Here is a 27403-nt window from a genome sequence, read left to right as displayed (position 1 = left end):
GGATGGAGAGCTGTTAGCTCTTAGGAACAAAGGCCCCGAAGCGGTATCAGATCTATAAGGGTCCGTCCAGGGTACAGCAAGGGCCACCAGCACTTCTCTGTTCTCTGATGTTCATGTTTGCAGGAATGGCGGCCAGCAAAGGCTTCAGAGCAGGAGAGACACTTGATGAAGACCTGAGGATGAAGACGCGTGCCCCAGGCCACCAGCCCAGCTCACATGCAAGGCTTTACAGAACACACAAGTGACGCTGAGATCACACGTGCCTGGATTTGGGAAATATGTCACCGTGTCTGCTGACACAGCATTTCTTGCTACACGTGGGCTCTTAAAACCTCTCCCTGCAGACACTGGCCTTGGCACGCACACACTCATCCATGCAAGCAGCTCCCACTCGGTGGTTTGAGACCTTTAATAGAAACTCTCCTGTCTCTGACGGCCTGTCCCTCTCTCCGCAGGTAATCAGGACAGGGGGATGCACTGCAGTGTGTGGACATCACTCCCCTTCCCACAAGCAAGGGTCAAGTAGAGGATAGATCTGAGGCACTGATGCTTTTCCTGTCTCCCAGGAGGTTTTCTGAGTCACCATCTCCAGGGCACAATGTTATTGGTCTCCTGACAGGAGCCATGGAGGAAGGGGCTTAAGCAGTCCTGGGGGCAGGGTAGAGACTTGAGTCTGATTCAGGTCTCTGTGTCCACCCTGAAACTTGAAGCAGAAGTCCCCGGGGCAGCAGCCCTGCCTGGAGACGCTCTGGAGCCCGGCTTCTCTCCCAGAGGCTCTCTGGGCAGTGGTGTAAGCCCTCATTCTGCCCAAGTCCCGTCCCAAGGAAGAAGCAGAGGAAGGGCGACTGGGTTCTTCAGGAAGACAGGCGGGAAAGGACGAGTTGCTACAAAACTGGGAAAGTGATCAGCACCTCCCAGGGCGGGGCCAGAGCACCCGGAGAGCCCCAGCCAAGGAGGTGCGCTCTGCCTCTGGCCTGCAGCCCAGTCCCTCTGTTGGTGGCTCCAAGGGCAATGGGAGGTCCAAAGCCTGGAGGCTGGCCCGGGTTCTCTGGGACCCTGAGGCCCCAGAGGCTGCTGGGCAGTGGTTGTTGGCAAAGAGAAAAGGTCCGAGGTGGGCAGGCCTGGCCAATTATGGATCAACGAAGGAGACAGCGATGTAACGGGTGCCCTTGGTGGTAGGGAGCCCCTCGTGGTAGTGCGTGAGTCGCCCAGGGTGCATGAGGGTCCAGCCTTTCCGTGGGGCTCGGACGGAGCAGTTGTAGCGCAGGAACCGACAGCCCCCGCCCTGGGAGACAGGAAGTGTCAGTTCCCCAACAAGAGGCTAGGCCCTTCCCCTGCCCCCATTCTTCCACCTGAGCCCCCCAGCCAGACGGCCCTCAGCATGGCCTGTCCAGGATGCCTGGTGGAGCGACAGCCATAAGCTGCCTAGGAAAGACAACTCAGCAAAGATGGAGTGATCAGAGCACCTGCCTTGAAGTCAGGCAGACCTGCACAAATGTCAGCTGCATCCTTTACTAGGAAAATTGGCATTCAACTGCACAGGGTTGTGAGAATTCTATGAGATGATGCAAATAAGAACTCAGGGCTGGGTTTCTCAACCTCAGCATTATGGACATTTGGGGCCTGAAAAATTTTTTTTAATTGTGGTAAAACACACATAAACTTTATCATCGTAACCATTTTTAAGTGTACAGTTCAGTGGTATTAAGTACAGTCATACTGTTGTACAGCCGTCACCATCATGGGGCGGGCCAGGTAATTCTTTATTATAGGGGGCTATCCTGCACATCCCTGGCCTCTACCCACCACACGCGACTAGCAGCCCCATAGTTGTGACAACTGAAAATGCTTTCAGATATTGACAATGTCCCTTGGGAGGTGAGGGGAGGGGTGAGCAAAATCATCCCCTATGGGAACCCTTGATACATTGTAAACTCTCAAAAAAATGATAGATGTTTCTATGTTACAATGCTTAGCCCAGAACTGAGTCCCAAAAAACTCTTAGAAAATAGTAGCTTAAGGAATGAATGAGTGAATGAATGGCAGGCTCCCTAGCTGATCACACCTAGAGGCCTGCAGCCCCCAGAACTGCTCGTGCCCTACCCTCAAGTCTTCCTGCTTTCCTGAGATCACCCCTCCAGCCACAGGCCTGTGCCCCGCACTGGGACTAACCCTGCCCTGCCATTCTCAAAGCAGCCCTCTTACTTCCAAGAATGATGAGATTCCTAAACTCCTTATTACTAGCAGCTATTGTTCCTTGAGTACTTACTACGGGGCCAAGTGAGCAATTACTGAGAGATACCCAAGTAATTTTCACAGCAAGTCTACGGACAGCACTCTGTTAGTTTTCCCACTGAAGATATGAGGAAACCGAGAGACTAAGAAACGTGCCTGAGGCCACAGACGCGGAAAGGGGAGGCAGGACCCAGGTGCGGGTAGTCTGGCCCAAGATCTCCCATGCCCTTGATTTCTTGTGTCAAAATTCTTCTCCCTTCCACCAAATTGTGCTCTGAAACCCCCCTTTCAGGAAGCCTTCCCCATAGACCTGGCACCTTCCCCTCTGGTTCTCTGGCACTGGTGTCCCCTGGGCCCCTGTAAGCTGCTCACCAGCCAGCTCTCCCTCCTGCCCGCCCAGGCCGAGGTGAGCCCTGCTCACCTCATAATCCAGCCCGACCCGGTTCAGGGCGATGTTGATGGTGAAGGTGGAGGCATCGTGGTGGGGCATGAGCGAGGGCTGCTCGTCAGGCTTGTAGCGGACGACAAAGGCCAGGTCGAACTGGGCCTGTGTCAAGGAAGTGAGACGAGAGAAGCAGCACTACAGAGAGGCCACGAAGGGCCCCAGGTGGCAGGGCTGCACAGAAGGGCGCTCTCATCCAGCCTGCTGCCATGTCGGCCCACTGAGGACGGGCCTGTTTAATGCTGTTCTCCAGAGCCTGGCTCCAAAAGGTTTTCAATAAAAATGTGGAGAGGCAGAAGAGGTCAGGAGGTAGGGAAAGAAGAGAGGGATAAAGGGAAGAGGGGAGGGAGGGAGAGAGGCAAAGAGTAACAGGGTGGAAGGAATGAATCTGATCGTTACAACCCTTACTGGCAAGTACCTAGGCTGGTGATTCCTTGAGGGCAGAGCCCAGGCTCAGGCAAAGCAGGTGTCTGCAGAAAACCAGGTGAACAAGGAAGTGACGGAGCGAGGGAAGGAGCAGGTGAGCCGAGAGGTGGCCAACAGATACACCCGCGGCAGAGCTGAAGAGAAACTGAGGCAAGGACTGGGGATGCTGGCCAGCTAGCTGAGGCCCCCACCTGCAGGGCCACCACCTCCAGGATCCCTGCCTCCAGGATCCACCCCCTCCAGAGGCCTCTACCTCCAGGGGGCCCCAACTCTAGAGGGGCCTGCCTGGAGACCACATATTCAGGCTTCTCCCCCAAGGTGAGAACGCTTTTCTCCCCGCCCCCAGCCACTGCACCTCCCACCCTCATCCTGGCTGCACCCCAGGAACACCCACCCTGGTATAGTAGCCCGGGTAGAGCTTCTCCGTCATGGGGGCGATATACTCCACCAGGAACTTGTGCCACTCCCGCTCAAAGCTGATCTGGTTCATGTGGATGTCGATGGTTGGCACGTTTTCATAGCCACCCTGAATGCGGCTGTCCTGGAGGGGATGGAGGGCAGTGTGGTGAAGCCGAGTTCTAGGATGGCCCCCAGTTCCCGCCACCAGGTGAACAGGCCCTGTCTAATCCCCTCCCCTTGACGAGGTTAGGTTACAGGGCAAAGTGAAGGGGCTTTGCAGACTGAATCAAGGCAGCCAGTCTGTGGGCTCTGAGCCAATCAGAAGGGAGGCTATCCTGGGTGAGTCTTTAAAGGAGGATCTTGAAGAGACCGTCCCCTGTGGCCAGGAAGAAGCAAGTCACTACGAGGTCTGCAGCTGCCAGGAAATGAACTCCGGCCCATGGGCTGGGAATAGGACCCCGAGGCTCAGATGAGACCCCAACCCCAGCTGACACCTCGGATGTACTGTGAGACCCTGGCCAGAGGGCCCAGCTCAGCCCCGCCTGGACTCCCGACCCACAGAAATCCAGAGAGAGTAAGTGGGTTTCGTTTAATGTGGTTACGCTCTGCACTCATTTGTTACACGGCGTAGATGACCAGTGCACGCTAGCTCAGGCACTTGTGTCCCGGGGCCAGCTCAGTCACCAGGGAACAGCAGCTGGCCGGACCCCAGAACCGTGGGCTATGCCAGTACTGGGTTCTGGAGATTAGCTCAGCCACCACAGCATGTGGAGTGGGCAGGTAACCAGAACCACAAGTTAGTTCAGCTGCTAGGTCAAAGGGCAACCAGTCTCCGAGACACCCAGGCCCAGGGGCTCGTGTGGCTTTAAAAACAGTTCCCGAACTTTCCAGGATAAGCACAGGTATAGGATTCCTCTGTCAGGGAACGCACAACCTCTCACATGCGCCATGCCACTTGCTTCTGCTGTCTGGTGATCTTGGCACTGAAGTCACTTCCTGATTCTTCCTCATCCCACACTCGCTCATTCCTGCCCATCCCACACCTGGTCTGGGGAAGGATGCTAAACCAGTCCAACAACAAATCAGAATCTGGAGACCTAGCACCTTAAGATTAAGGCAGCTCAAAGTCACCCAGTGGCAATGGCAGTTTGGGGACCAAACCTGCATCCCATTTCTCAATCCCTCTATTCTTAATGCCTGCAGGCACCCCTGCCAGTGCCCCCATCTAAGGAGTCCCAGAGAGGCTGGCTAGCTTGCCAGGAAAAGAGCCCAGAGAGTGGGCACGGGTGGAGGGAAGGCTTCCCCGCAGCCCCAGCCCAGGCGTCTGGGACCCCACCTTGTTATCCCCCAGAGACCACTGGCCGTAGTGCTCCATCTCCTCCACCAGCTCATCACAGGCCGTGTCCGTGAAGATGGGGAACCAGTAGACGTCCGGGCAAGGCTGGGGAAGGAAGGGACTCAGCCACAGGTGTCCAGAGTGGCACCACCACATCCTCCCCGCCTCCAAGGCCCTCTGCAGAACCCGACGCAGCCAAGACCCCTCACATGGCCCATGCCCTGCCCCATGCCCCCTTCTGTGAGCTCTCCAAGGGTCCCCACAAGCGTCTCCATGGAGCAGGGGCTCAGACAGCTGCTGAACGAGAAGGAAGCAGAGCTCAAGCTGGCCCTTCTCATCCAAGGCCACAGAGCTGCCAGCACCGGCCCAGGAAAGGGACCCTCAGATGGAGGGAGCAGAGGCCCGCAGGCTCCAGAAGCAGCAAAGAAGCACTCGCTTCTTACTCCTGGCTCACAGCCCACAGTCAAGGCCAGATTTAGGGACATTTTCCTCGTTCTTGCCAGGGCGCCTGAAGCCCCTACAGGCCCAGCTGGAAGTACCAACAGCATCCTGCTGCCCACTCTCGCACCCCAGGCACCACCAGGGCACAGAAAGGTGCCTCCCCTCCCTGTCCAGGCCAGCTGGTTTCGCCCCTCTGCCCTCCCAGCCCTGCGGCAGGTGTGGGATGTGAAGCCAGCAGCTTTGTTCCCAGGGGTGCCTGTCCTTACCGTCTCCACCAGCTTCCCTGCCAGAGCCTTGGTGTAGTTCTCATGGATATACTTCTCCTTCCAGTCCTGTGGGGAAGGGGAGTGGGCCAGGGTCCTCAGGCCTGGCTCAACTCTGTGGGGTGCTCGAAGAGGGGTTCCACCCCACAGACCCCCTGCAGGGTGAGGGACGTGTGCACGCCCAAGGGAGCTGGTATGCACCTATGCCCATTGGTTGCATGTGTGCTGTTTGGTGCACAAGTGTGCCTGCAGGAGCTGGTGTTTGCACATGTGTGTACCCAGGTGTGCATGTGTATACAGGTCTAGGTGCAGGGATGTGCATGTATCTATGTCAGCCACAGCTCAAAACATCTAGAAACACTGTCACAACTTTCTCTTCCTCTGACCATCACAGCGGCCTCAGAAGTGAGTCGGGCTGGGTAGTATACCCATTTTAGAGCTAAGGTAACGAAGGCCTCAAAGGGTGAGAGGCTCAGCTAAGTCATAGCCAGTGGGCTGCAAACCAGGCTTTTGACTCCTGGTCCCTCCTCCACTAGGTGGCGCTGCCTCTCAGTACACCCTCCTCTCCCCACCCAAATCCTGCTGGGGGGCAGCCCCCAGGGGTGGAGGGAGGCAGGTGGCCCACAGGGCCCCAGCCACTGTCTGTCTCTGAGAGGGAGGTACCTCAGTCACAGGTTCACTAGGGTCCCTCGCCCTCACCCCTGTCCGCCCACTCTGGGCCTTACCTCCGGGTTGCTGAACACCTCCCAGAGGTCGTTGTGGAGGTGGGTGGTCTGGTAGCTGTCCAGGGAGAGCAGGTGGCCAAAGGCGTTCCGGTTGGTCAGGAACATGAACACGTCCTGGGGAGAGCAGGCCAGATAGAAGAGACCCTCCCGGCCTAAGATCCTGGGAGAGGCGTGACTACAGCCCCCTCTGTCCACCGGGCAGCAGTTCACACGATTAGGGAACTGAATGTGGGCCACCCCACCTCCCCAGTGGCCAGCCCAAACCGGACACTGGGAATGCGATCAGGAAAGGCTTCCCGGAGGACTGAACAGGAAGGAAAGAACGAACGTGTAAAAGAAAAGGATGGTGTCCAATCCTGAAGTTTTGGGTACAGACGAAAACATCACACTGTCACATATTAAATAAATAACTACAAGAAAACATCAGGTGGCGCATGGGGATAGGGTAAGGATGTCTTCTGAGCACAGTACTCAGAGTACATTTAGATGGAAAATTTAGTTTTCTTTAGCCTCTGTCACAAACATAAATAAAATAGATGGTGTGAAAAGTGGGTCTGTTAAAATGATCCCCACAGACCCGGAGGACCAGCCCTCATGCCCAGTGCCCTGGGTGCCCATCCAGGCCCTGGCAGCATTTGGGCAGCCCTGCTGGAAACCCAGAAGCTCCAGGGCCTATGGTGACAAGGGACAGCCCACCTCCCCCATCCCAGGGGTCTCGTCCCGGCCAGGCTGACCTGCAGCCGGATATTGGCACAGAAGGCCATGTCAGGGTCCAGCTTTCGGTGGTGGAACAGGTCTGTCTGCTGCAGCTCAGCCCGCAGGGCACTGCCCTTGATCAGGTAGATGTTCGAGATGTAGGGCACATTCCAGACCCCACTAAGGGAGAGAAAGGAAGATGGAGGGGCCAAAGACCGGCGGTGGGGGTCACAGGCTGGGAACCAGGGCCGGGGGAGAGGGAAGTCACAGCTGGGAGGGCAGGACAGTACTAGTTTGATTCCCCTGGGCCCAGGGTAACTGTCAGGAAGTCCTCTGTGTTTCTGACTGCAGAGCTCCCTGACTTGGGCTCAGCAAGAATGTGGACAACAGGACAGGAAGCCGAGAGAGGGGGGTGCAGCAAGGGCAGGAAGCAGACAGGTGAGGGTGCCCCAAGCCCGCCCAGCAGGTACTCACACACGCCGCCCCTGCACTATGTCCACGTAGTCCTCCGAGCGTGCATAGTAGCCATCAGCACTCAGTGCCCCCCAGAAGTTTGACCACAGCCTCCCATGGCGGGTCATCAACGGGGCGATGACGTTCCTGAGGAAGGGAGCACCTCAGTGGGAGCCCCTCTGCCCCCAGACTCTGGGGCAGATCTAACTGGGTATGGGGCAGGGACGGGCAGCCTGTTGACCTGCAAGCACCTCCCTGGGTCAAGGCGTGTAGGAGGGTTTGGCTCTCTGGTACCTGCTCCTCCCACAGGGCAGCCAGGAGCAGAGGGTGTGAGGGGGACGGCTTGTGGCTTGTGGCAGGGAGATGGGGAACATCCTACACCAAGACAAGGTTTGCAGAAGGGGCAGGCCCAGGGTAACAGATGAGGTCAAGGCGGCAGAGGAGGGGAAGGCAAGGGAGGTGCTCCCACCCTGCACGCAGGCCTATTATGAGCCATGCTGAGCCTGGAGCCCTGACTCTGAGCCTCACTTATTCTGCTCTATCAGCACTCGAAGGGTTTGGGGCTCCGTCAAGGCCACATCAGCATCCACGCTGAAGTAGTAGGTGCAGCCACGGTCCTGCCGGCACAAGTCCCTGCAGGGAGGGGGTCACAAGGTCAGGGAGCTGGGACTGTGGCACCAGCCTCCCCACCCAGGATCCCAGAGCTCCAGGCAGCTGTACTCCCCAGCCTGCCCCCTGATCCCCAGGTACCAGCCAAGGCTCTGTACAGGTCAGACCAGCCCTGGTGCAGCTTGGACCAGGAGCCTCAAATGTCCCTCCGGACTCTGAGACCCAAATCCTGGGCTGCTAAACTCTCAAGATGAAGGCCCAGAGCTTTACTGCCTGGGCCTAAGAGCAAAGTGGCTCTGCCTTTCTGGAAGGTGATTTGGTAACCTGTACCAAAGCCTTAACAACTGATGTCCTTTCTATTTATCTGGTCCAGGGCTCAGTCCACAGTCCAAATCCAGCTTTCTGCCTGGTTTCATATAGCTCATGAGCTAAGAGTGGTTTTACATTTTTAAATGGTTGGGGGAAACAAATCAAAAGAAGTCATGTGAAAATAATGAAATTCAAATTTCAATGTCCATAAATAAAACTTTGCTGGAGCACAGCCATACGCGTTTGGGCTACAGCAGCAGAGCTGTGGCTGCGGCAGGGCCCACAAAGCTGATTTCCATAGATCTATTATCTGGTCCTTTATAGGAAGCTTGCCAGTCTTGGATCCAGACTGATTCTTCTATAGGCAATACAAATTATTTGTTTTAAAGATAAAGGAAAAAAAATCAATAATTGCATCTCTAATTGTCAGCATTGATCTGCTCTGGCCCTCCAGTCCTTCCTCTTCTTCTGATTTGCTTCCTGGACCCAAATGACACCACTCAGCCCTGCCCAGAGTCCCTAGGTTGGCAGGACTATTTCCCCATTCGACAGACGGGCTGAGGCCGCGAGAATGGCAGGCATCTGTTTAGAGACCACATGGCCTTCTCAAGTCTTGTCTCTTGGCCTGATGCTCCTGACGCCACGGCCCCTCTGCTCACAACTCTCAGCACAGATAACAATGGAGGCCTGGCCCCCAACTCACGCGCCCATGTTCCTGGCGTCAGCGTTCGACATCCGCACCTCGGGGCCCACCAGCTTCACGGACTGATACTTGCCACCATGCTCTGCCAGGAACCGCTCCACCTGGGCCTTATGATGTTGCTCCTGAGAGGTGGAGTGGGGGGTCGGGGTGAGAAGGGGAAGAAAAGGACACAGGGTCTACCCCTAGGGACCACAGTGCCTTCTGCTACCGCAGGCTGCTCCCCCTCATTCCCGGTGCATCCCTGGCCATCTGCTTTCCCATCTCCAGTCCTTCTGCCTGGAGTGTCCTCCCCTGGCCATCCTCTGACCATCCTCCCTGACCAGGCCCACAGGCCTCCGTCACCAGGACAGTATCCCCCCACCCTGCAGGCCCCACATCCACAGTCACTGATTCTGCTGATCAGGAGTGTGGCCCAGGGATCTGCTTTGTTACAAAACACTCCAGGTGATCCTTGGACCGTGCTTTGAAAGACATCAGTCTACCCAGGGCTCCCCACATGCACAAGAGCAGGTCTTTAGAATCAGACCCAAGGTTTAGAGTGAAGCTGGGCTCTGCTTCGATTAGCTGCATGCCCTTGAACAAGCCACCTCACCCATCTCAGCTTGTTTACCTCCCTTGTAAAATGGGAGGGCAATCATGACCCCGACAAGTCAGGCAGAGCACACGGCAGGTCCTCAAAGACTTCCCGGGACAGTCCTTTTCCTATAAAGTCACAGTTCTTGGGTGTGCTATTTGCTGTCTGCAGGGAGGCTGGGAGCCTCCCAAGTGCGGGCTGACATCTTTCTGGTTCCATGAGGCCTGTGAGCCAGGCAAGAGTTGAGCCAAGCAGGGGACCACAGGCCCCGGGGAACGGGGTGCAGACTGTCAGGGCTGAGAGGTCCAAGAAAGGGGTGACGCTACATGGGGCAGCGGAGAGGACTCTCAGGAAGACAAGGGCCTTGAGAACAGCAGGATTTGGAAGGCGCAGCTGGCATCCCCGCTAGGGAAATCGGGATAAGCAACGGCAAGAGGGGGGACTTTATCCAACCAGGAAGGAGGGGCAGGAAAGGAGAGAGGGCTGGGAATCCTGAACCCGGGCCTGCTCCCGACAAAGCAGCTGGCCTCAGGGTCCTCCCTGATTCTCCAGAAGATACTGAGACCAATCTGACTGTCCCCAGATCAAATCCGGAGGGACTGACTGAGGCAGGGGAAGGATGACCATGACAAGAGCTAGGAGCACCTCTTAGGTGCCTCCTGAGTGTCAGGCACATCTGTGTGCTTCACACCTCAGCTTGTTCACACTCGCAGCAATTCCACGTGGTCAGCTCTATCACACCCCCATTTAATAGATGAGAAAACTGAAGCACAGAGAGGTTGAGTGACATGCTCAAGTTCACACAGCCAATACAAGCAGTGGCACTAAGATTCAAACCCAGCCAGTCTGACTCCAGAGTCAACCCAGTGGTGGAGGGATACAGCCCACTGCCCACTTCGACCAGGTCCAGATAATGCTGGTCCAGTCGGTTCCCCAGAGGCCTCAGTCACCTCATGAGACTGGGCCCTTAATCCAAGTGCCTGCTACTCACGTGGTTGTGAATGAAAAGTCGCATCCGCTTCTGGGGGTAGTGGAGGCGCAGAAGCCGCTGGAAGAACAGGGTCAGGAAAGGCGTGGGCTGCTCTAGGAACACACCGACCAGGACTGTGGGCAGAGCTTCATCCTGTATGGGGAGGGGTGGCACAAGAGTCTGGCAATGTCTAGCCACAGTGCCACTGCTGAGCCCTAGGGTGCCTGAGGGACCCGGTGCCAGAGACAGAGGCATTTGAACTTAGCAGGAACGGGTCCCAGGCCAGGGAGCTCCAAGCAGGTTGTGCAGTGGGCAGAGGCAGGACTGGTGGGTCAGCCACAGGTGGGGGTCCCTGCTGGGGATGGGGAGCAGTGTGGAACCAGACTTGGAGCAAGGACAGGCTGATGGCATGCTGTTGGGACAGCATGGCTGAGACAGGGTTTAAAACGAGCCACGGGTAAGGAGTAAGGTTGGTGTGGTGGGAAGGGGGCTGCAGGACAGGCTGAAGCAACTGGAGTTTCGGCATCTGGGGGAAGCTGGAGCCGCATGTAGTCTGAGGAGGCTTCCAAGAAGAGGTGCCTGGGTAAGGAGGATGGAACCCCAGAAAGGGAGTGACCCCTTCACTGCCCACCCAAGACAACAGAGTCCCTTCCAGGAACCACCTGTCCTCCCCATCCCAAGGGACCAAGCCCCGTGTCCAGCAGCCTTACCCCGATGCCCTTCAGGCTGCGCAGGCCCTCGTCACACACGGCGCAGCCAGTCTCAAAGGTCCAGAACCGCGGGATGTAGTTGCCCAGGTAGTTCAACTGCAGCTGTCAGAAGTGGCGTCTGAGAGGATCCGGGCCAGCCTCACCCACCCATAACCACCAGGTCACATCTCCCTGGGCCCGGCCCTCTACCACCCCTAAGAGGGCAGGAACATGACTGTGTCTAGGGTGGGTCTCAGAGAGCATGTTCCGTCCCCCTGGACATCACCGAAGCTGCTCTGAGGGATCCACACTCTCCCACATCCTCCTCTCCAGCTCTCCCAGGAGCTTGGGAAATGCAGGTTGCTGGGCCCCACCTCCCCAGCGATTCCAATAGAGCAGCTCTCAGGTGGGGTCAGGGATTCTACGTTCTTAACCTGCCCCCCTTTCTCTCCTGTCCACATGGTTCCGACATGGGTGGCCGAGGACCACATTCAGTGAAATGTGCTGTGAGCCTGGGGCAGTTCCCTAGGAGGCAGTTAGGTCTGGTCTGCACCCTGGCCCCCTCACAGCTGCAGGAGCACAGGGACCACTGGGTTTTGTCCATTACTGACTCTGCCTTGTGCTCAAGTGCAAACATTCAGTAAATGTTTGGTGAATGAAGAAGCAAGGGTGCCCTGAGGTAAAGGGGTACATCTGACTCGGGGTAGCCCACCTTAGGCTTAGATGGGACAGTGGCCTCCTTTGTGACCTGTGGCCCAGCAGTAATGGACGGGGCATCACTGACCACCACAGGAAGGTAACAAGGTGTCACGGTGAACTCGGATGTGACAATGGCAGCAGTGAGCTCCCAGTGGGGCCCAGGTGGCTCTGACCCAGAGGAGAAGCTGTGGGCCCCCTCCCACTCTCCCCAGGGCCCGGGGCCCCTCCCTACCTTAGTGGGCCCGTTGCCATGAATGAGGACTGGGAGGGTGTCGTAGGCTAGGTTCCTTGCTCTCACGTGGCCCATTTCAAACTTGAGCACGACCTCATCTGGGGGTCAGAAAGCACAGCCCTGTCCAGCACCAGGCCCAGAGGCCAAGCTCTGGGGCTGCAATGCTGGTGTCAAATCCTAGCTCTCCCTCAGTGAGCGGCATGTGGCCCTGGGCTAATCACATCACCTCTATGAGCCTCAGCTTCCTCACCTGTAAAACAGGGCTAAGAGCAAGAGGGTCCTGTGTCCCATCAGCACTTAGCACCATGCCGGCACATGGTGAGCACGGAATCCACAGAAACCCCTGTTATTTATTGTGATTACTTATTAGAGCCAGAAGCAGGGGAGGGGAGAAAGCAAAGACTTGAAACATCCCGGCCACAGACAGAGCTCAGAGAAGCCCTGGGGACAGAGTCTGGGAGGCATCTGCTGTGAAAGGCACATGGTGCAGCACCAACAAGATGGCAGCCAAAGAGGAAGGCCTGGGCGGGGCAGGGGACAGATCCTGTCCTGGTGGAGAGAGGCCCACGGCACGGTCCTAATCCTGTTACACAGAAGACAACAGGAGGAAGCTGACTAGTCAGTTGTAAGATGCACAGAGGCCTTTCTCTGAAGCCTGAGAAGATGCTGGGGAGGGAGGCCACCTGGGGAGGGGGTGATCTGGACCCAGCTTCTTAACCTAGCTTCATGAATTCCCAAAAGCCACAGGCAGAAGGGTGCAACGTGGGAGGGAGCCACAGCGTTCATCAGAGTCTCAAAGAGGCCCATTCACCCCACTAAATTGCCAATCAGTGATCTGGCCCAATCTCTCTTTTCTAAAGATGGGAGAACTGAGACCTGAGGGGTGTGCGTGTGTGTCTGTGTGTGTCTGTGTGTGTGTGAGACTTGCCTAAGGTCACCCAGCAAGATAGTGGCAAAGCAATGTCATCACCAGCCACACACTTGGGGCCAGTCCAAGGGTATTTGTGGTTTCAAGAACCAAGTATCCTCTCTGCTTCCGAATCTTCCATGAACTCCCTGCCAGCTCATTCCCCGTCCCCAGGCCAGGAAGCCGTCACCTGGGAGGTGGGAGGACAGAGGAGGGAGGTAAAGCAGGCTCACCTGCAAGGACCAGGGAGGATGCAGGGGTGGGCTACCTGTTGTGCATCACCAGCTCTTCCCAGGCTGAGTGGCTGCCTGCTCGCTCTGGCGTCTGGCAGGCTCTGCAGACTCAGCCCTTGGCCCTCCTTTCTCCACCCCCGGGGAGACACGGCTCTGCCCCAGGACATCCACGTGGCCTCTGGGGACCTGGAGATGGGGCAGGCCACCTCCCAGCACAATGGTCAGAGAGAAACCAGCCTGTCTTCCTCCTTGGGCTCAGGCCCTGCCTAGATCCTCAGCTCCTTCTTATCATCCCTCTCAGGACCCCCCTCACCGTGGGGGCTGCTCACCCAGTGCTCCATCCAGGTTCTGGAAGATACGGCAGCGGTGGTCCAGGGTAACATTGATCTGCTCCTTCAGGAAAGAGGGCACCAGTTTGCAGCAGGGCCAGGCCCTGGCAGGGGACAGGGCTCCATCAAGCCCAGTGTGGGGGGGACCTGCCCGTCCATCTCAGCCACTTCCTCTTCCCACACCCGCTTTGCCTCATCACATCAGGGCAGCTGGGAGCCCTGGGAAGGCCAATCAGAGGCCGAATCCCTGGGATCTACTGGTCCAGTGGCTCTATTCACAGAGAACCAGAGACTCTCAGAACTGGAAGGAATCTAAGGAAACAGCTGGTTCAACTAAAACAACAACCATAATAACACTTGTTTAGCACTTTCCTATTACCTAATCAGTAGTCTAAGTGTTAAATTAGTTTAATCTGCACAACATCATTGTGAGAAAGTCACTGCATTTTACATTTTAAAAACAGGGCACAGAGAGGTTGGGTAACTTGCCAAAGGTCACACAGCTAGTAATTGGCTAAGCTGGCATTTGAACCCAGGCAACCTGGCCCTGAGGTCCCTGTTCACTGCACAATGCTGCCCTTTAAGATCTGACTGTGTCTCATGGAGCCCTAGGCCAGGCCAAGGAACCACAAGTGGCACTCTAGGCTTGGACCTCATCCCTTAGAGAGTAGCTCCACTTCTACGTCTTAGACCCTAGGCTTCTACAAGTAATGTCATTGGAAGCAAAGGGGGAGGAGGAGGAAGGACGGAGTTAACAAAAAGATCAAGTTCATAGTTTCCACTGTACAAGTCCAAATGCTTCATTATTTCACGGATGATAAAGATCAAGGCCCAGAGAGAGGAACCAACTTATCCTAGGTAACAGAGCTCAGCATGGATAGGGGATTAGGGAGGTAAGCAGGGCAGAATCTAGGAATCCTAACCTCAAAGGGCTCCCTGAGTTTCCTGCCTCTCCAGAGGACACTAGCTGGGTCTGGAGCTACCCCAGCCCACTTCTGCCATCTCCACTCCCCTAGTGGGACAGGCTCAGAGACCTGGCTTCTGGGGCCCAGGTTCAGCCAAGATCCCATCAGCCCCTCGGGGGCTCCCCAGGCAGGGTGGGGTAGGGGCAGCTCTGCCTGTGGGTTCCTTTCAGCACCATCTGACATGAGGTTGTAAACGCCTGTCTCCTCCCAAGCTCGAGGGTCCATGAGGGCAGAGACCCCTCCTGCCTTATTTGTTGCCATGTCCTTGCCCTGCACCTGACATTGTCTTACACATGACAGGCATTTAATAAACCTCTGCTGAGTAAATGAGTGAATCAAGGAATGGATAAATGAGGGTGTCAGTGCCCAACCCAGGCATCAGGCCTCAGGGGAGCTGCTCACAGTGCAGCCTGGTCCCCGGGATCCAGTATCAGGTCCCCCAGCCCCGCCCCAACTCCTCAGCCCCACCCACTGCCTCTTACCCTCTTCTCTGGGTCCAAGAAAATCTTGGTATAAAATAGCTGGTCACTGTCGCTGTCCTGGCCCTCCCACTCAGCCACCAGTTTGTGGAGGTTGGGGGCATAACCGATGAAGCCTGGGGGTTGTGGCAGGGGACACACAGAGACAGATGCTTAGCTTCCAGCCTCTATGTCAGGGTTCTCTTCTCAGCCTCCCCTCTCAGCCACCTCTCAGACCTTTACCCATAAGCCCTGACTGCCTCCTCTCAGAAGTCCTCCTGGATTGCGGGATGCTGTCTATAGGCTGGAAACAGCCTGCAAGTTAATGCCACGTGGCCACAAATTCCCACTGAGCCCAGAAAAAAGTATCAAAGATGCTCACTAAACTGCACCAGCTCAGGTGCTGGGTACCACATAGGTAGTAAATGAATGGATTAGACAAGGAGCCCCTCAAGAGCAGAGCTGGTGGGGCATAGGATTGGAGCCTCTTTTCTACAGTTATCCGGTAAACTTGATCCACAGAGGGGCAGAGGCTGGGCCAAGGTCACAAAGCACTTGGGGACTTAAAGAGAAAAGTGCACACTACCATGCAAATCAGTGATAGGCGAAAAGGCGAAGGTGGGCAGCCAGGGAGGGCCCCAGCCCAGGGAATACCTCCACCCCTGGGCCAGGGCCAGGCCATCTGGACTGTGCTAATTCCAGGCCAATGGGAAAAAGTGGCCGCCAGGGGTGGATCCCCCTCTGGCAAGAGGACTGTGCACTGGAAGCCACTGAGTGCTGTGTGTGGGTCTGAATCTGGATGCTGGGTGGAGAATAGCCAGGAAGGGTTTGAGGGTGGGGGCTGGCGGAGCAGTTCTAAGTCTAATGCAAATGGCCAGGAGCCAGTGAGGCGGTGGGCGTGGGCGTGGATGTGAGCTGGCAGATTTCACGGATCTTGCAAACTTGCCCACAGACTTAGGTCGGGGAGGGGGAGGGAGGAAGGAGGTGGGGGTGACGCACAGGTTTTGTCCTGTGCGGATGGGTGAGGAAGACTAGAGGGAGGCAAGTTCCAGGCTTAAAAAATCAGGTATTCTACTCAGGACATGCCGAATTTGGGGCCCGTGAGACGTCCACGCGGGATGCCAGGCAAGGGGAGGCCTCAGGAAGGCAGCGGAGGGGCCCCCCTGGAGCCCAGCCCTCCCACGGAGGCTCCTCACCACCGGAGCCCAGGAACCTCTTGCCGTTGGACACCGCGGGGTACTTGGCCTCCAGCCTGCGGTCGGGGTAGATGAGCTCCTCTGCCGAGAAGATCACCCGGCTCCTGGACTGCCGGAACTTTTTCAGGAGCTCTCGGGGCCCCGATGCAAACAACACATCGTAGCTGTAGCCGCAGCGGGGAGAAGACGGCGCGGGGCGGAGGTGAGGAGGAAGGGAAGCCGTCCGCAAACCTCCCTCCTCCACCCCACGCCGGCTCTGGCCACATCTGGGAAATGCATCTGCCGCGTTGTCTCTGGCCCAGACCCGTTTTCCAGCCCCAACCTGGGCAGAGAGATGGTCTCTCTAAGCCGGGCTCTTCTCACTCAAAGCACAGCTCACCGCGGCTGGACAGGTCCCTCCTCCTATCTTTTCAGCAAGGGTGGGAGCGGGCCACACCAGAGGGTCTTTTCTGGGGTTCATAGACCCCCTAAAACTGTAGGCAACCTTGGCTAGTGTGATCCCCCCTTATCCTTGCTGTCCTGGGAGGGCCTCACTGTAGAATATTCTTCTATCTCTCCACCGGGGGGACCCGCCCAGGAAGCCCCGGCTACTCACCTGTCTGTGAATAGAATGACCAGGTTCTCCTTGTCTGCATGCTTCTCCAGAGCTTTCTTCAGCAGCCGGACCTTCAGCCCTCCACCTGCAGACGTCTCCTTCTTCCCATTCCAATCCTCCCCCAGGCCCAATGCCTGCAGAGAAAGGCCCCTAAATGTGGGCTTTTGGTAAAGAACTATCTAGCCAGTCATATTTCTATCCTCACCCAGGGAGTGAACATCTTTGCTTCTGTCTGTCCGGCACCTCCTCCCCTCCCCTGTGAGGAAACCATTCTACAACCGTGCAAGGTCGCCTGGGTTCCCGGACAGTCACGTGGCCGTACCTGGCCAATTAGAGTGCCCCATTCTTCCCACAGCCATGGGTTTGTACATGTGACCCAAGCATAGCCTATCAGAATCTTCCCTGGGACCGTTCCATCAAAACTATGGAAAGTTTAGTTATTTCAGGTTGAGAAGCTATAGCAGGGGCAGTGGCGACCTTGCCACCATATAAAAAGAGTATGTCTGCAAATGAAAACAAACAAGGGCTAGAGATAGAAAGCCAAAACCATCACCATGCTGCTTGAACCCCTAGATCAAGCTATGCCTGAAGCAACTCTCTGCTTCAACCCTCATTCACGTGAGCCAATACATTCTTTCAGACTTAATGCTGCTAGATTGCAGCTGTGTAGGCAGGGCCATGGTCTGTTTTGCCCACCATTCTGTCTTCAGGACCTACCGCTGTGCCTGACACAAGGAAGTGCACAGGAAGAAGGAATGTGTCCCTGCAGGGCTCAGCCCCATGGACTACACACAGAGGACACCAGGCCCATGCCATCGATGGGCTGGGCATTAGCCTGTGTTTCTTTAGAGCAGTGTTGATACAGGGAAGATCTCCAGACTATGGCCATCCCCAAATCACCAAGAGGGATTTATGGAAATGCTAATTCTCAAGACCTACCTGCTAAACCAGCCACGCACCCCCAGATGAGTTTTATGCACGTGAACGTGAGCACCGCAACATGCCTCTCCAGTCCCATTTGCCCCACCCTCTCCATCTCCAGCACCCACTAGACTTCGCATATGTTCCTGCCCCTCTTGCTTTTCCTAGCTCATCTTCATCCTTCAGACTTCTAAAAGCCTCCCCTGTGGCCCCAAGTCGGTTTGGGAAAGGCAGACACACAGCTCTGGGACTCTCCCGCCACCCCGCACAAGGACCCCTCACCTGGATCTTGTAGTTGAAGAACTGGGCTGAGCGCTTGAAGCGTCGGAACCCCTCGGTCTCTTTCGTGGCCACCGTGAGAACTAAAAGGTTTTCTAGGGACAGAGGAGAGCATTGTGAATGGAATGGAGGATGCAGAGGACCGGCAGGAGCAGGTCGTTGTTCCCAGAGGATGTGTCAAAACCTGGCAAGATGTGAATTCCCGTCAACCAATTAGAGACAAGGACCCAGGGCCAAGATAGGAAGGGATGCCCCTAAGATCACGCAGCTGGTTAGCAACATAGCTGGGACAACCTGGGTCTCCCTCCTCTCCTCCAGGGCCCTGCCACCTGGTAACTGACCAACATGTCAGGAAGCATCTGGAGCAGAGCTGTCAGCACCATGCACTGTGGGACTGGGTCTCTGGATTTAGGGGGCTCTGGCCTCACACGGGGCAGAAGGAAGGATTTCCTCTGAATGCTGAGCCCCAAGAGGACCTCTCTGGCCGATGTCGGGCAGTAGTCCAGGGACAGCCACAGTTCTCCATGTCTGCACCCAAGGCAGATAATGCTTATCAATCCCCACAGTCTTTCTTGCTGAGACTCACTCCGCCTTGGATTCTCGCGACAACATGAGAACCAATCAGAGTTGGCCGGGAGTGGAAACCCACATAAAACCCTCCCCCTTGGCCAGAGCAGCTGCACTACCTTTATAACCTGTACAGGGACCCTGTAGTGGGGCTTCACCTCTGCAATACAACCTGCTTCCAAGACACATCCCCAGACAGCATCCCTGGGAGCCCTGGGGAGGCCCAGCCCAGACCACCCTTTGAGGCTATGTTCTCTGAGCAGTGAAGGCTCTGTAGCTGGCACACCTGGTCAGAATCCTAGCTCAGTCCTTACCGGCTGTATGGATTTGGGCACGTCCCTGACCCTTCTGAGCTTCAGTTTCCTCTTTGCAAAACAGGGATAATAGTACATAATCCCCCCTTATCTGCAGGGTATTGTTCCAAGCCCCCCAGCAGATGCCTGAAATCATGGGTAGTACTGAACCCTTAGGTGTACTGGTTTTTTTTCCTTACGTACTTACAATAAAGTTTAATTTATAAATTAGACATGCTAAGAGATTGGCAACAATAATAATAAAATAGAACAGTCGACAGTGTAGTGGAATAACAGTGATGTGAGTGTGGTCTCTCTATCTCACAGTATCTTATCATAACACACCTTTCTTGTGATGTGAGATGATAAAATGCCTATGTGATGAGATGATGTGTAGGGAATGACATGGACATAGTGACACAGCAAGAGGCTACCGACCTTCTGACGATGCATCAGAGGAGGATCATCTGCTTCCAGGCAGGGGTTAAGGTGGGTCATGGAAACCACAGAGAGTGAAACTTCCGATAAGGGGGCACTGCTGTACCCAGGGCTGCCGGACTAGTTAAATGAAATCAGGTCTGTAAAATCTTTGTTGGGATGCTGACACAGGCTGAGAGCTTTTACTGCTGCTGATTAGTGAGATGTAAACACCTTGCTCTGGCATTCAAGGCCCTCTCTGATCAGCCCGGTGACATACTCATTCATCCTCCACCGAGTGGACCTTCCTCCAGCCAGGGGTCTCATGCTGCTGGGTTCCCCACTTCTGCCACAGCTCCCTCTCTCTCTTGCACTCCTTCCCCTAAAGAAGCCCCAGTCCACCTTCCTCTGGGTCCCAGGGCCAGTGATGGTGACACCCCTTCCCTGCCACCTCCTCTATGAAGCCTTCTCTCAGATTTCTCCTGACCCCTCTCCTGTCCTCAGAGGCAGGACTCCACTTGGCAGAGCTCATCATTGCTTTACTGGGGTCCAGGACTTCACAGTTTTCTGATGAACCCACCAAGTGGCCAGGCCAGCAGAGGTACATAAGGCCCCCCAAACCTCTGCCTCTACAGGAAGTCAGGAGGAACCTGGGCTAAAACAAACGGGGCCAGGTTGGCAGAGCTGGCTGAGAAGAGGGGCAGACTACTGGCCCAGAGCAGAGGGCTGGCACCAAGGTGGTGAGGGGAGGCCTCACCACCTGACCCTGAGGTCCAGGCAGGAGGGGTGCTGCTCACACTTGGGAAAGGGCTCCTCCAATCCACTCCAAGTGAAGAGAGCCAGAGGCACCAGCTCTGAGGCCTTCTCAGAGACAGGGGCTGTGGGGGACAGCAAGAGTGTCACATTTCATGGGTGGAAAAAGCCAGCATGTGTCTGTGAAAGATTCTGGATTCTCAGTTGGACCAGAGCCCTGAAGGCAGACAGTGGAGAGGCGCCAGGGAGGGGGCACTGTGTCTGGAGGCTCCTTTCCTGAGTTCCTGCTTCCAAATAACAGTAAAGATGGCTAACCTTTATTGACCCTTTAGTATGCCAGACTCGGTTCTAAGCATTTTATATGTACTGACTCCCCACTTTACAGTTAGAAACCCAAGGGCCAGAGATGATGAGTAACCTGCAGAGGGAAGCCAAGAAGTGACAGCCCCAGGATTCAGACATAGAAGCATAGACCCAGAGTCCCCTCTCTGAACCTTGGCATGCACTGCCCAGGCCTGGGACAGTGAGTGACCAGACCATCTGTCTCAAGAAACTGCCTAGTTGAGGCGGATGGGAGAGCCCCAGGCCACATTGGACCCTCCCCACCTGCCCAGCCTGTCTCTCTTCTCTGTTTTCCTGGTTGCTGCCAGGTACCCCAGTGGAGCCTTCACAAACCCTAGGTTTCTTGGACCAAGAACCCCGTGAAATAAACAGTCCAGAGGGTCCCACCCTGCCTGCATATCAACATCACAAGATAGACTGTGAAATACAGACCCCTAAGCCCCGGGACCAAGGGTCTGAGATGGGCCCGGAAGTCTAGATTTTTCCTACATTTCCTAGGTGATTTCTGATATCAGCCACATTTGGGAACCTCTGATACAACCCATCCCCCAGACCTGACTCTGGGCCACAGCTAGGGGCCTGGGAAATGGTTCACAGCAAGAGAACTCCAGGCAGGCCCCTCAAGGGACCCTAGCGTTATCTCTCACAAAAACTGCCGCAGTGTGCCCAGCCTGCATCCCATTCCCTTGTCCTGCCTGCAAAATGCACTCCTTCCCCTAAAGAGACCCCAGTTCACCTCCTCTGGGAAGCCCTCCTTATCTTCATCCCCTTATCTGGTCAGTCATTGGCCTGTGCAGTCTCAGTGTGCCTCGGTGTGCCCAGCAGGGGATGTACCAGTAAAACCTTTGCCAGGCCAGGTCCACATCTTTATTTCTGGGGTCTGTTTCCCTCTCCCTCACCATGGCTGGGACTGAGGATGACTTAGGCCTGCTGTGCACTGGCCTTGGGGAGCAAAGTGGGAAGATGATGCCAGCAAGTACTACCACTGGTGGAGCCCTCACACTAGGTGCCATGTGCTGGAGGCAGCACATTACATTCATCATCACGTTTAACTATCCACGCCCTATGTGGCAGCTGATACTTCCAGCCCCCCTTCTACAGGTGCAGCAACTGAGACACAGAGAAGTCAAGTAACTGCCGGGGGTTACAGAACCCTGAAGTGAGAAGGGGATGAGCTGGAATTCCAGTGCTGGAGCCCTTGGACCTCTCCATTCCCCCGTCCGACATCCCACGAGGCTGGGACTCTCAGCAGCAAACTGAAACCAGCATTTCCAGCACCTTTTCTCAGGTTTTCCCGATGGGGATTTTGGCTCCAATCACTCTGAGGTCTTTTCCCAACTCACTGGCAGGTCCAGCCAGAGCTCAGGCAACCGGTAGGTTATCAACGTGGAGGATTCTGAGCGTTTGGATTCTAAGAATTCAGTTTCTGAGCACCAGGCCCCGCCCACCTGCTTTGGTCTGGTTCGGCCACAGGCTTTGACTGAGGCCAGTGCTGGCGTGAGGTCCGACACCCAGGGCTCTCAGGCCTCCTGACCTGCTGCCCAAAGTCCAGCAGTGGTTTCCCCAGACAGACAACCTGTGACTAAGGGTCAGCAGAGATAAATGAGAGACAGCAGAGTGGGGCGGCTGAGACAAGGTTGCTGAGCAAGTAACTTAACCTCTCTGTGCCTGTTTCCTCATCTGTAAAATGTGAGTAATAACAGCAATAACAGTACCTTCCTCCAGAGACGCTTGTGAGGATCAAAGGAGCTAATGCCCATAACGTGCTTAGCACAGTACCTGGCCTTAGTGGCCACACAGGAGCACAGTACCTGGCCTTAGTGGCCACACAGGCTTCTGTCCTAGGGAAGCGCCCGGAGGGAGAGAGCTGTGCGTGGATGAGTGCCGCCCTGGGGTCAGGGATGACAGCAGCGGCCTTCCTCAGAGCGAGAAGGACATGGCCAGGCTGAGGCAGAGGCTGGGAGAGTGCAGGCAGCTCTCTGGGGTCCTAGAGAAGGCTGAGAACCCAGGCCTGGTTCAGCTGGGCCCCTCCTCCAGCCCAGGAAGGGGAGTGGGTGGGTGGTCAGTGGCTCCCAAAGCTTTGGCCTGACATACCCAGTCTGCTCTCTGGGGAGGTGGGAGGGAATGAAGCTCCTCCCCTACCCTGCACGGATATGGGTCCAGCCCAGAACCCTAGGCTGTTCAAACCATGAGGAGGGTCCAGAAGAATGGCAGGAGATGGCTATTCCCAACCTCCCCTCCCACTCACTTGTGGCACCTTGTGTCCCCTCAGAACCCCCGTCTTGGCGCACACACACACGTCCAGCTGGGCCTGCTGGACTCCTGGGACAACTCCTTTCCCTGTTGTGGAACAGCAGGACCTGGAACCCCCACCCACGCCCAGCTGACATCCCCGGAGACTCAGAAGCCAGCAGCTGTCAGGCTCTGACTGTTTCTTCCCTCTCCGTGGCCAAACCAAGGCCTGTGGGGAAAGGCGCAAGCCTAGGGAGAAAGTGGGGATATGCAAGAAGCCTCTATGAAGAGAGGGAAGGACCACGGGGCATCTGGGCCGTTTCACCTCCTCAGCTCTGTGGAAATTCGTTTGTCTGGGTGTTGCTTTGTTGAAGGCCTTTTCTGTCCCCCACACTCGTCTGGGGGCTCTCCAGGACAGGACAATGTCTCCTCCCTCAGACACAGGACCCTTGGGGAGCAAAGGGCTGTGTCTCCTCCCTGATCACTGGGGGTCGGGGCTATTATAGGGCTCCTAGCCAGTGAGTGGACCCAGGTTACAGGCCCTTTGCACACCCTGTCCTCAGCCAGCCCAGCCCTGTCCTCAGCACCTCCTTCACTGGATTTTTTTGACTTGCCTTACTGCCCTGCTGGGATACTCCAGGAGAGATACACCAGGAAAAATGCTCCCATGGGCCGGGCATTGAACCAAACCTTCACCAGCAGGCCTCATCCTGTGAGATCCTTTAAGAGCTCTAGGACTCAAGGTATCATCACCCCCATTTTGCAGGCTAGAACACCAAGCCTCATGGAAATTAAGCACCACTGGCTTTCCCACGAGAGATAAGTGGCCTTGGACACAACCTGGCACAAGGGAGGTACTCAGAAATGGTGGATCTCACCCCTTCCCTTGGCCCACGGGGCTGGCCGCACCACCACCCCGCCCCGTCTAGCTCCCAGCGGGCTGAGGGAAGGGGGTACTGTGGAAGGTCTGGCCGGGTTCACCTCTGCTTTGCTGGGATTGCCCACAGTCTGTGCTCCCCTCGGGGCTCTCAGATACTCAGTGGGCAGCCCTGGACCTGGCCTGGGGAGAGCTGGGAGAGGACAGTAGCCCCTGCTCAGGATACTGGGACACACTTTGAAATCCAATCTGACTTGGGGATGTAGAAGGAGCACTAGACCTGGAGCCCAACAGATCTCAGACCAACCACTCCAAGGCTGAACAACCCTGGGCAGTCACTGCCCTATCTGAGCCTCAGTTTCCTCATGTGCAAACTGGACAGAGTAAGACCCACGCAGCAGGGGCAGAGCAGACCACAGAGGACCCAGGCAGACATGCATCAGCTCTGCAATGTGAGCCACCCCTTCCCCCTCACCGCAGTGTTTGTAAGGCCTGGTGACTCAGAGCTGGGCTCTGGAACCATACACACTGGGGGTCCTCCTGGTTCCAAGCCTCACAAGCTGTGTGACACTGGGCAAGTTAATTAACACACACCGGAGGGCTGAGATCACGCTTCACTGATGCACGGCCCATAGTAAGTGCTCCACTAATGGTAGCCCTTGCCATTATTATTATGGGTGCTATTATTTTTTGACCCTCTTGGTAATCAGGGGCTCCGCTGTCCCTCCGCTCCCAGCTGCCACGGGTGTGGGAACCGCGGCCCTAAGAGAGGAAGTGATTTGCCTAAGTCATCAGCGAGTCTGTGGACAAGCAGCCGGAACCCAAACCCCCTCAGAAGCCCAGGCCTCGGGCACAGAGCGGTCCTGGGGGAGATCCCAGCAGCCCCTCCAGCCCCTTACCCGCCTCGGCGCCCCTGCCCTCCCGCCGCCGGCCGCGCGCCCTCACCCTCCGGCTTGGCGTCGCCCTTCGCTTCGGCCAGGAGCAGCCAGCCCAGCGGGGCCAGGAGCAGCAGGGGCCGCATGGCCGTGGCCTTGGGACGTCTGCCCAGCCCGGCGGCGAGAGCAGACTGGAAACTTCGCGACGGGGCCGGCAGTCCGGCTGCCACGCACTGGGCCCGCCCCGGGGGCGGTGTCGCGCCGCGCCCTCCCCCTCCCCGCCGCCCGCCGCCTCCCTCGGGGACGGTTTTCCTCCAGACCTGCCCCAACTGAGGCCTCCCCGAGTCCGGGCAGCTCCCGCGGGCCTGTCCCCGCGGCTCCCGGGTCCTCCCGCCGCCGGCCTCCTCCGTGCCTTCTCAAAGCGGCCTCGCACGGCGGGGAAGCGGGGGGGGGGGGGCAAGACGCCCATTTTTATAGCCTTAATTGCTCCCCGGGTGATGGTATCGAACAGTGAGCCTCAGTTTCCTCGCCTGAAAAGTGGGGGTTATAATGGCATCTATCCATCGGGTTTTGCACGGGTTGATGACATTGTTACCTGTAACGCACTCAGAACTGCCTTAATGAGTCTCAGCTCTTGAGATTTCATTAGTCGCTCCGCAAACTCTTGGGCGTGAGGATCTGAGCCGGGAGTGGGCGAGGAGGGGACGGGAATGTGTTCAGAGTGATTCACACTCTGGCGAGACCCTCCTGGCTGCTGGAAATGTTAAAAACGCATCACGAGGTCCCCCCAAAAGGGAATCGCTTAATCTACCTACCTGATGCGCACCGGAACGTCTAAGCTAAGGAAGATCTTGTTGCTGAGGTCACATTGATGAATGAATGAATGAGTGAGTGAATGAATGAGTGAATAAAGAGTGGAAAAGGAAGGAAGGGAGGAAGGGCCAGGGAGGGAAAGAAGAAATTGTTTAGGGCCTTTTTACAGGTCATGGCATGAGACATAGCCCTCCAGGCCAGCTATGCTCTCTGCACGCTCCTGGGAAAGCCCAACAAATAACTCAAGGTTCTCTAGAGCAAGGGCTCCTGGGGCAGATGTCAGCTAGGAGCACCCATTTCTGGGGGGGGAACCCTCCTTTCCTTGGAAGGGACCTTCAGACAGGGGTCTAGAAGCCTCTTTCCAGTAGCTTAGTTTCCAGAGGAGCAGGCAGCAGGTTCAAACCTACTGAGGGGCAGGGACGCCCTCCACCCCTTGCACCCTGGGGCAAAAGGTGGAGGGCGGAGGAGGAATGTCATGGACAGCCGTGAACAACACAGAGCAGGCTGTGCTTACGTGCTGGCAGAAGGAGAAATCAACAGCATTCTAAGATTTCTCCAGCAAGGGAAAAATACTGTAGACTACCAATACGATGTCAAGTGGAAAAAACAGTACGAGCCCACCCAGTAAAAATACATTCTTAGAGATACAATGCACAGAGACACATTAAAAGAAAATGACAGCCAAATGTGACTATATATATATATTTATATATATATATAAATATATATATATGCACTTTTTTATATATTGTGTTATTGTCAGGTAGTTTTTATTTTATTTATATTTTTCACAGTTTTTAGATTTAAAAAAATATATATATATACTATGTGTACAATCCAAACAAAGCCAACACCTGCTGTTTAAAGCAGATAGATGCAATTCCTAGGAACCTTGAAGATTATTTCCTTGCATAGAGATTTACTCATTTTATAGATGGTACAAGTGAGCCCAGAGTAACCCAGCCACAAGCTCAAGGTAACAGGGCAAGTAAAGGGAAGAGGCATGAATGCATTCCAGGGCTTCAGCCTCCCAAATGGGACATGGGGTGGGGAGTTTCTGCAGCTGGGAACAGGACTTGGTGCCAGAATCTACCGGATGTTTTTTAATTCAGGAGGGTGCAGACAGAAATTCCAGATCCTGCAAGGAGGAAATGGAGGGCTGAGCAGAGAGGAGAATGAACGATGTTGGCTGGCTCAGATTTCAGAGTGCTGTTCACAACAGCCCTGAGAATTTAGGCAGTATTGTCCCCATTTGCAAAATGAGGAAGGCAGGGGAGGGCTCAGAGAAGTGAAGCAGCTTTCTCAGTGTCACACAGCTAATGTGGGACCACAGTAAGGTAGAGGTAGCTTTGGAACCCTGCTCTCCACACCCCATTTTCTGGGACCCAAGGAGAACCATGATGGTGATGTACTGTGTACAGAAAAAAATCCTTGGGCAGTGGACTTCCATGTCCCAACTGTCCGGAGTCATTGTATATCAGGAGGGGGTACCCAATCTTGGAGGCTTTGGACTCTCCTGGATAAAGGATTCACCCTGACAAAGCCTGCCCTCCATTCCTTTGGTATCTATTTCCTGCCCCCTTTACCAGATCGCTGTAAGTTGAATCTGGTCCAAGGTTCATCCCAGAAGAGGGCCTGTCTCCTTACCCAGCAGTGGCTGCCGTCCGGAGCTCCCCGTACGTGCAGCACGTGTGGGACACAGTTAAAGGCGCAGGACTGCTTTCCCAGGAGCGTGCAGAGAGCATAGCTGGCCTGGAGGGTGGTGTCTCGTGCCATGAGGGACTTTTCCTGTTTAATCTTCTCCTTTTATCCATTTCCTTTTTCAACCTGGGGGAAGAGCAATGGCCTCAGCCACACTGTGCTGCCAGCTGCCCTCAGCCTCCTCCCCCTTTACACCCATCAACTAGTCCCCCCAGCACTTGGCTTCTTTAACAATAAAAATAATAACAACAACAGGATTCCCAAGCTGTTCTCCTAAGTAAAAAAAAGAAAGTTGCAAGCATATGCTATATACTAGAAATTCCATGAAAGGAAAAATGTGGATATATGTCTGTGTATCTGTAAGCAGATGGACTATGTCAGAGTATCCAAGGAACACGTAGAGGTGGAGGCATCTAGAGAGAGGAACAGATGGGCTGGGGCACCAGGAG

General features: G+C 55.7%; 1 protein-coding gene across 2 annotated transcripts; it reads right to left on the bottom strand.

Moving 5' to 3' along the window:
• Window positions 1–394: 394 nt before the first annotated feature.
• PLOD1 (procollagen-lysine,2-oxoglutarate 5-dioxygenase 1) lies at window positions 395–24679 on the bottom strand. 2 transcript variants are annotated; one of them, XR_001850387.3, is made up of 20 exons: window positions 24511–24679; window positions 18088–18179; window positions 16885–17018; window positions 16290–16453; window positions 15118–15230; window positions 13671–13734; window positions 12202–12299; window positions 11292–11393; window positions 10603–10734; window positions 9038–9159; window positions 7945–8049; window positions 7438–7563; window positions 7002–7143; window positions 6268–6381; window positions 5546–5611; window positions 4839–4943; window positions 3498–3644; window positions 3096–3147; window positions 2657–2782; window positions 395–1285 (listed from the first exon to the last, which is right to left on the bottom strand). XR_001850387.3 is itself a non-coding variant. In XM_017643261.3 (19 exons), exons 1-19 carry the CDS (start codon window positions 24584–24586, stop codon window positions 1130–1132), a joined length of 2184 nt encoding a protein of 727 aa, XP_017498750.2. In that variant the 5' UTR covers window positions 24587–24676; the 3' UTR covers window positions 395–1129. The 2 variants fall into 2 exon arrangements, 1 of the variants encoding a protein (XP_017498750.2); XM_017643261.3 differs by lacking the exon at window positions 3096–3147 and having other exon boundaries at window positions 24511–24676.
• Between the last annotated feature and the right edge of the window lie 2724 nt (window positions 24680–27403).

The sequence above is a fragment of the Manis javanica genome, chromosome 4, assembly GCF_040802235.1.
Source record: "Manis javanica isolate MJ-LG chromosome 4, MJ_LKY, whole genome shotgun sequence".
Classification (NCBI taxonomy): Eukaryota; Metazoa; Chordata; class Mammalia; order Pholidota; family Manidae; genus Manis; species Manis javanica.
This window is presented reverse-complemented; position numbering and strand designations above follow the sequence as displayed.

What these genes read in the sequence shown, in the direction of transcription:
- PLOD1 (XM_017643261.3), bottom strand. Translation starts at nt 24,586, where the DNA reads ATGCGGCCCCTGCTGCTCCTGGCCCCGCTGGGCTGGCTGCTCCTGGCC. An exon ending in TCTTCAACTACAAGATCCAG is followed by an intron (nt 17,019 to 18,087) that starts GTGAGGGGTCCT and finishes CTTTCTCTGCAG; the next exon opens with GCATTGGGCCTGGGGGAGGA. An exon ending in GCAGCCTGAAGGGCATCGGG is followed by an intron (nt 10,735 to 11,291) that starts GTAAGGCTGCTG and finishes CTCCCCATACAG; the next exon opens with GATGAAGCTCTGCCCACAGT.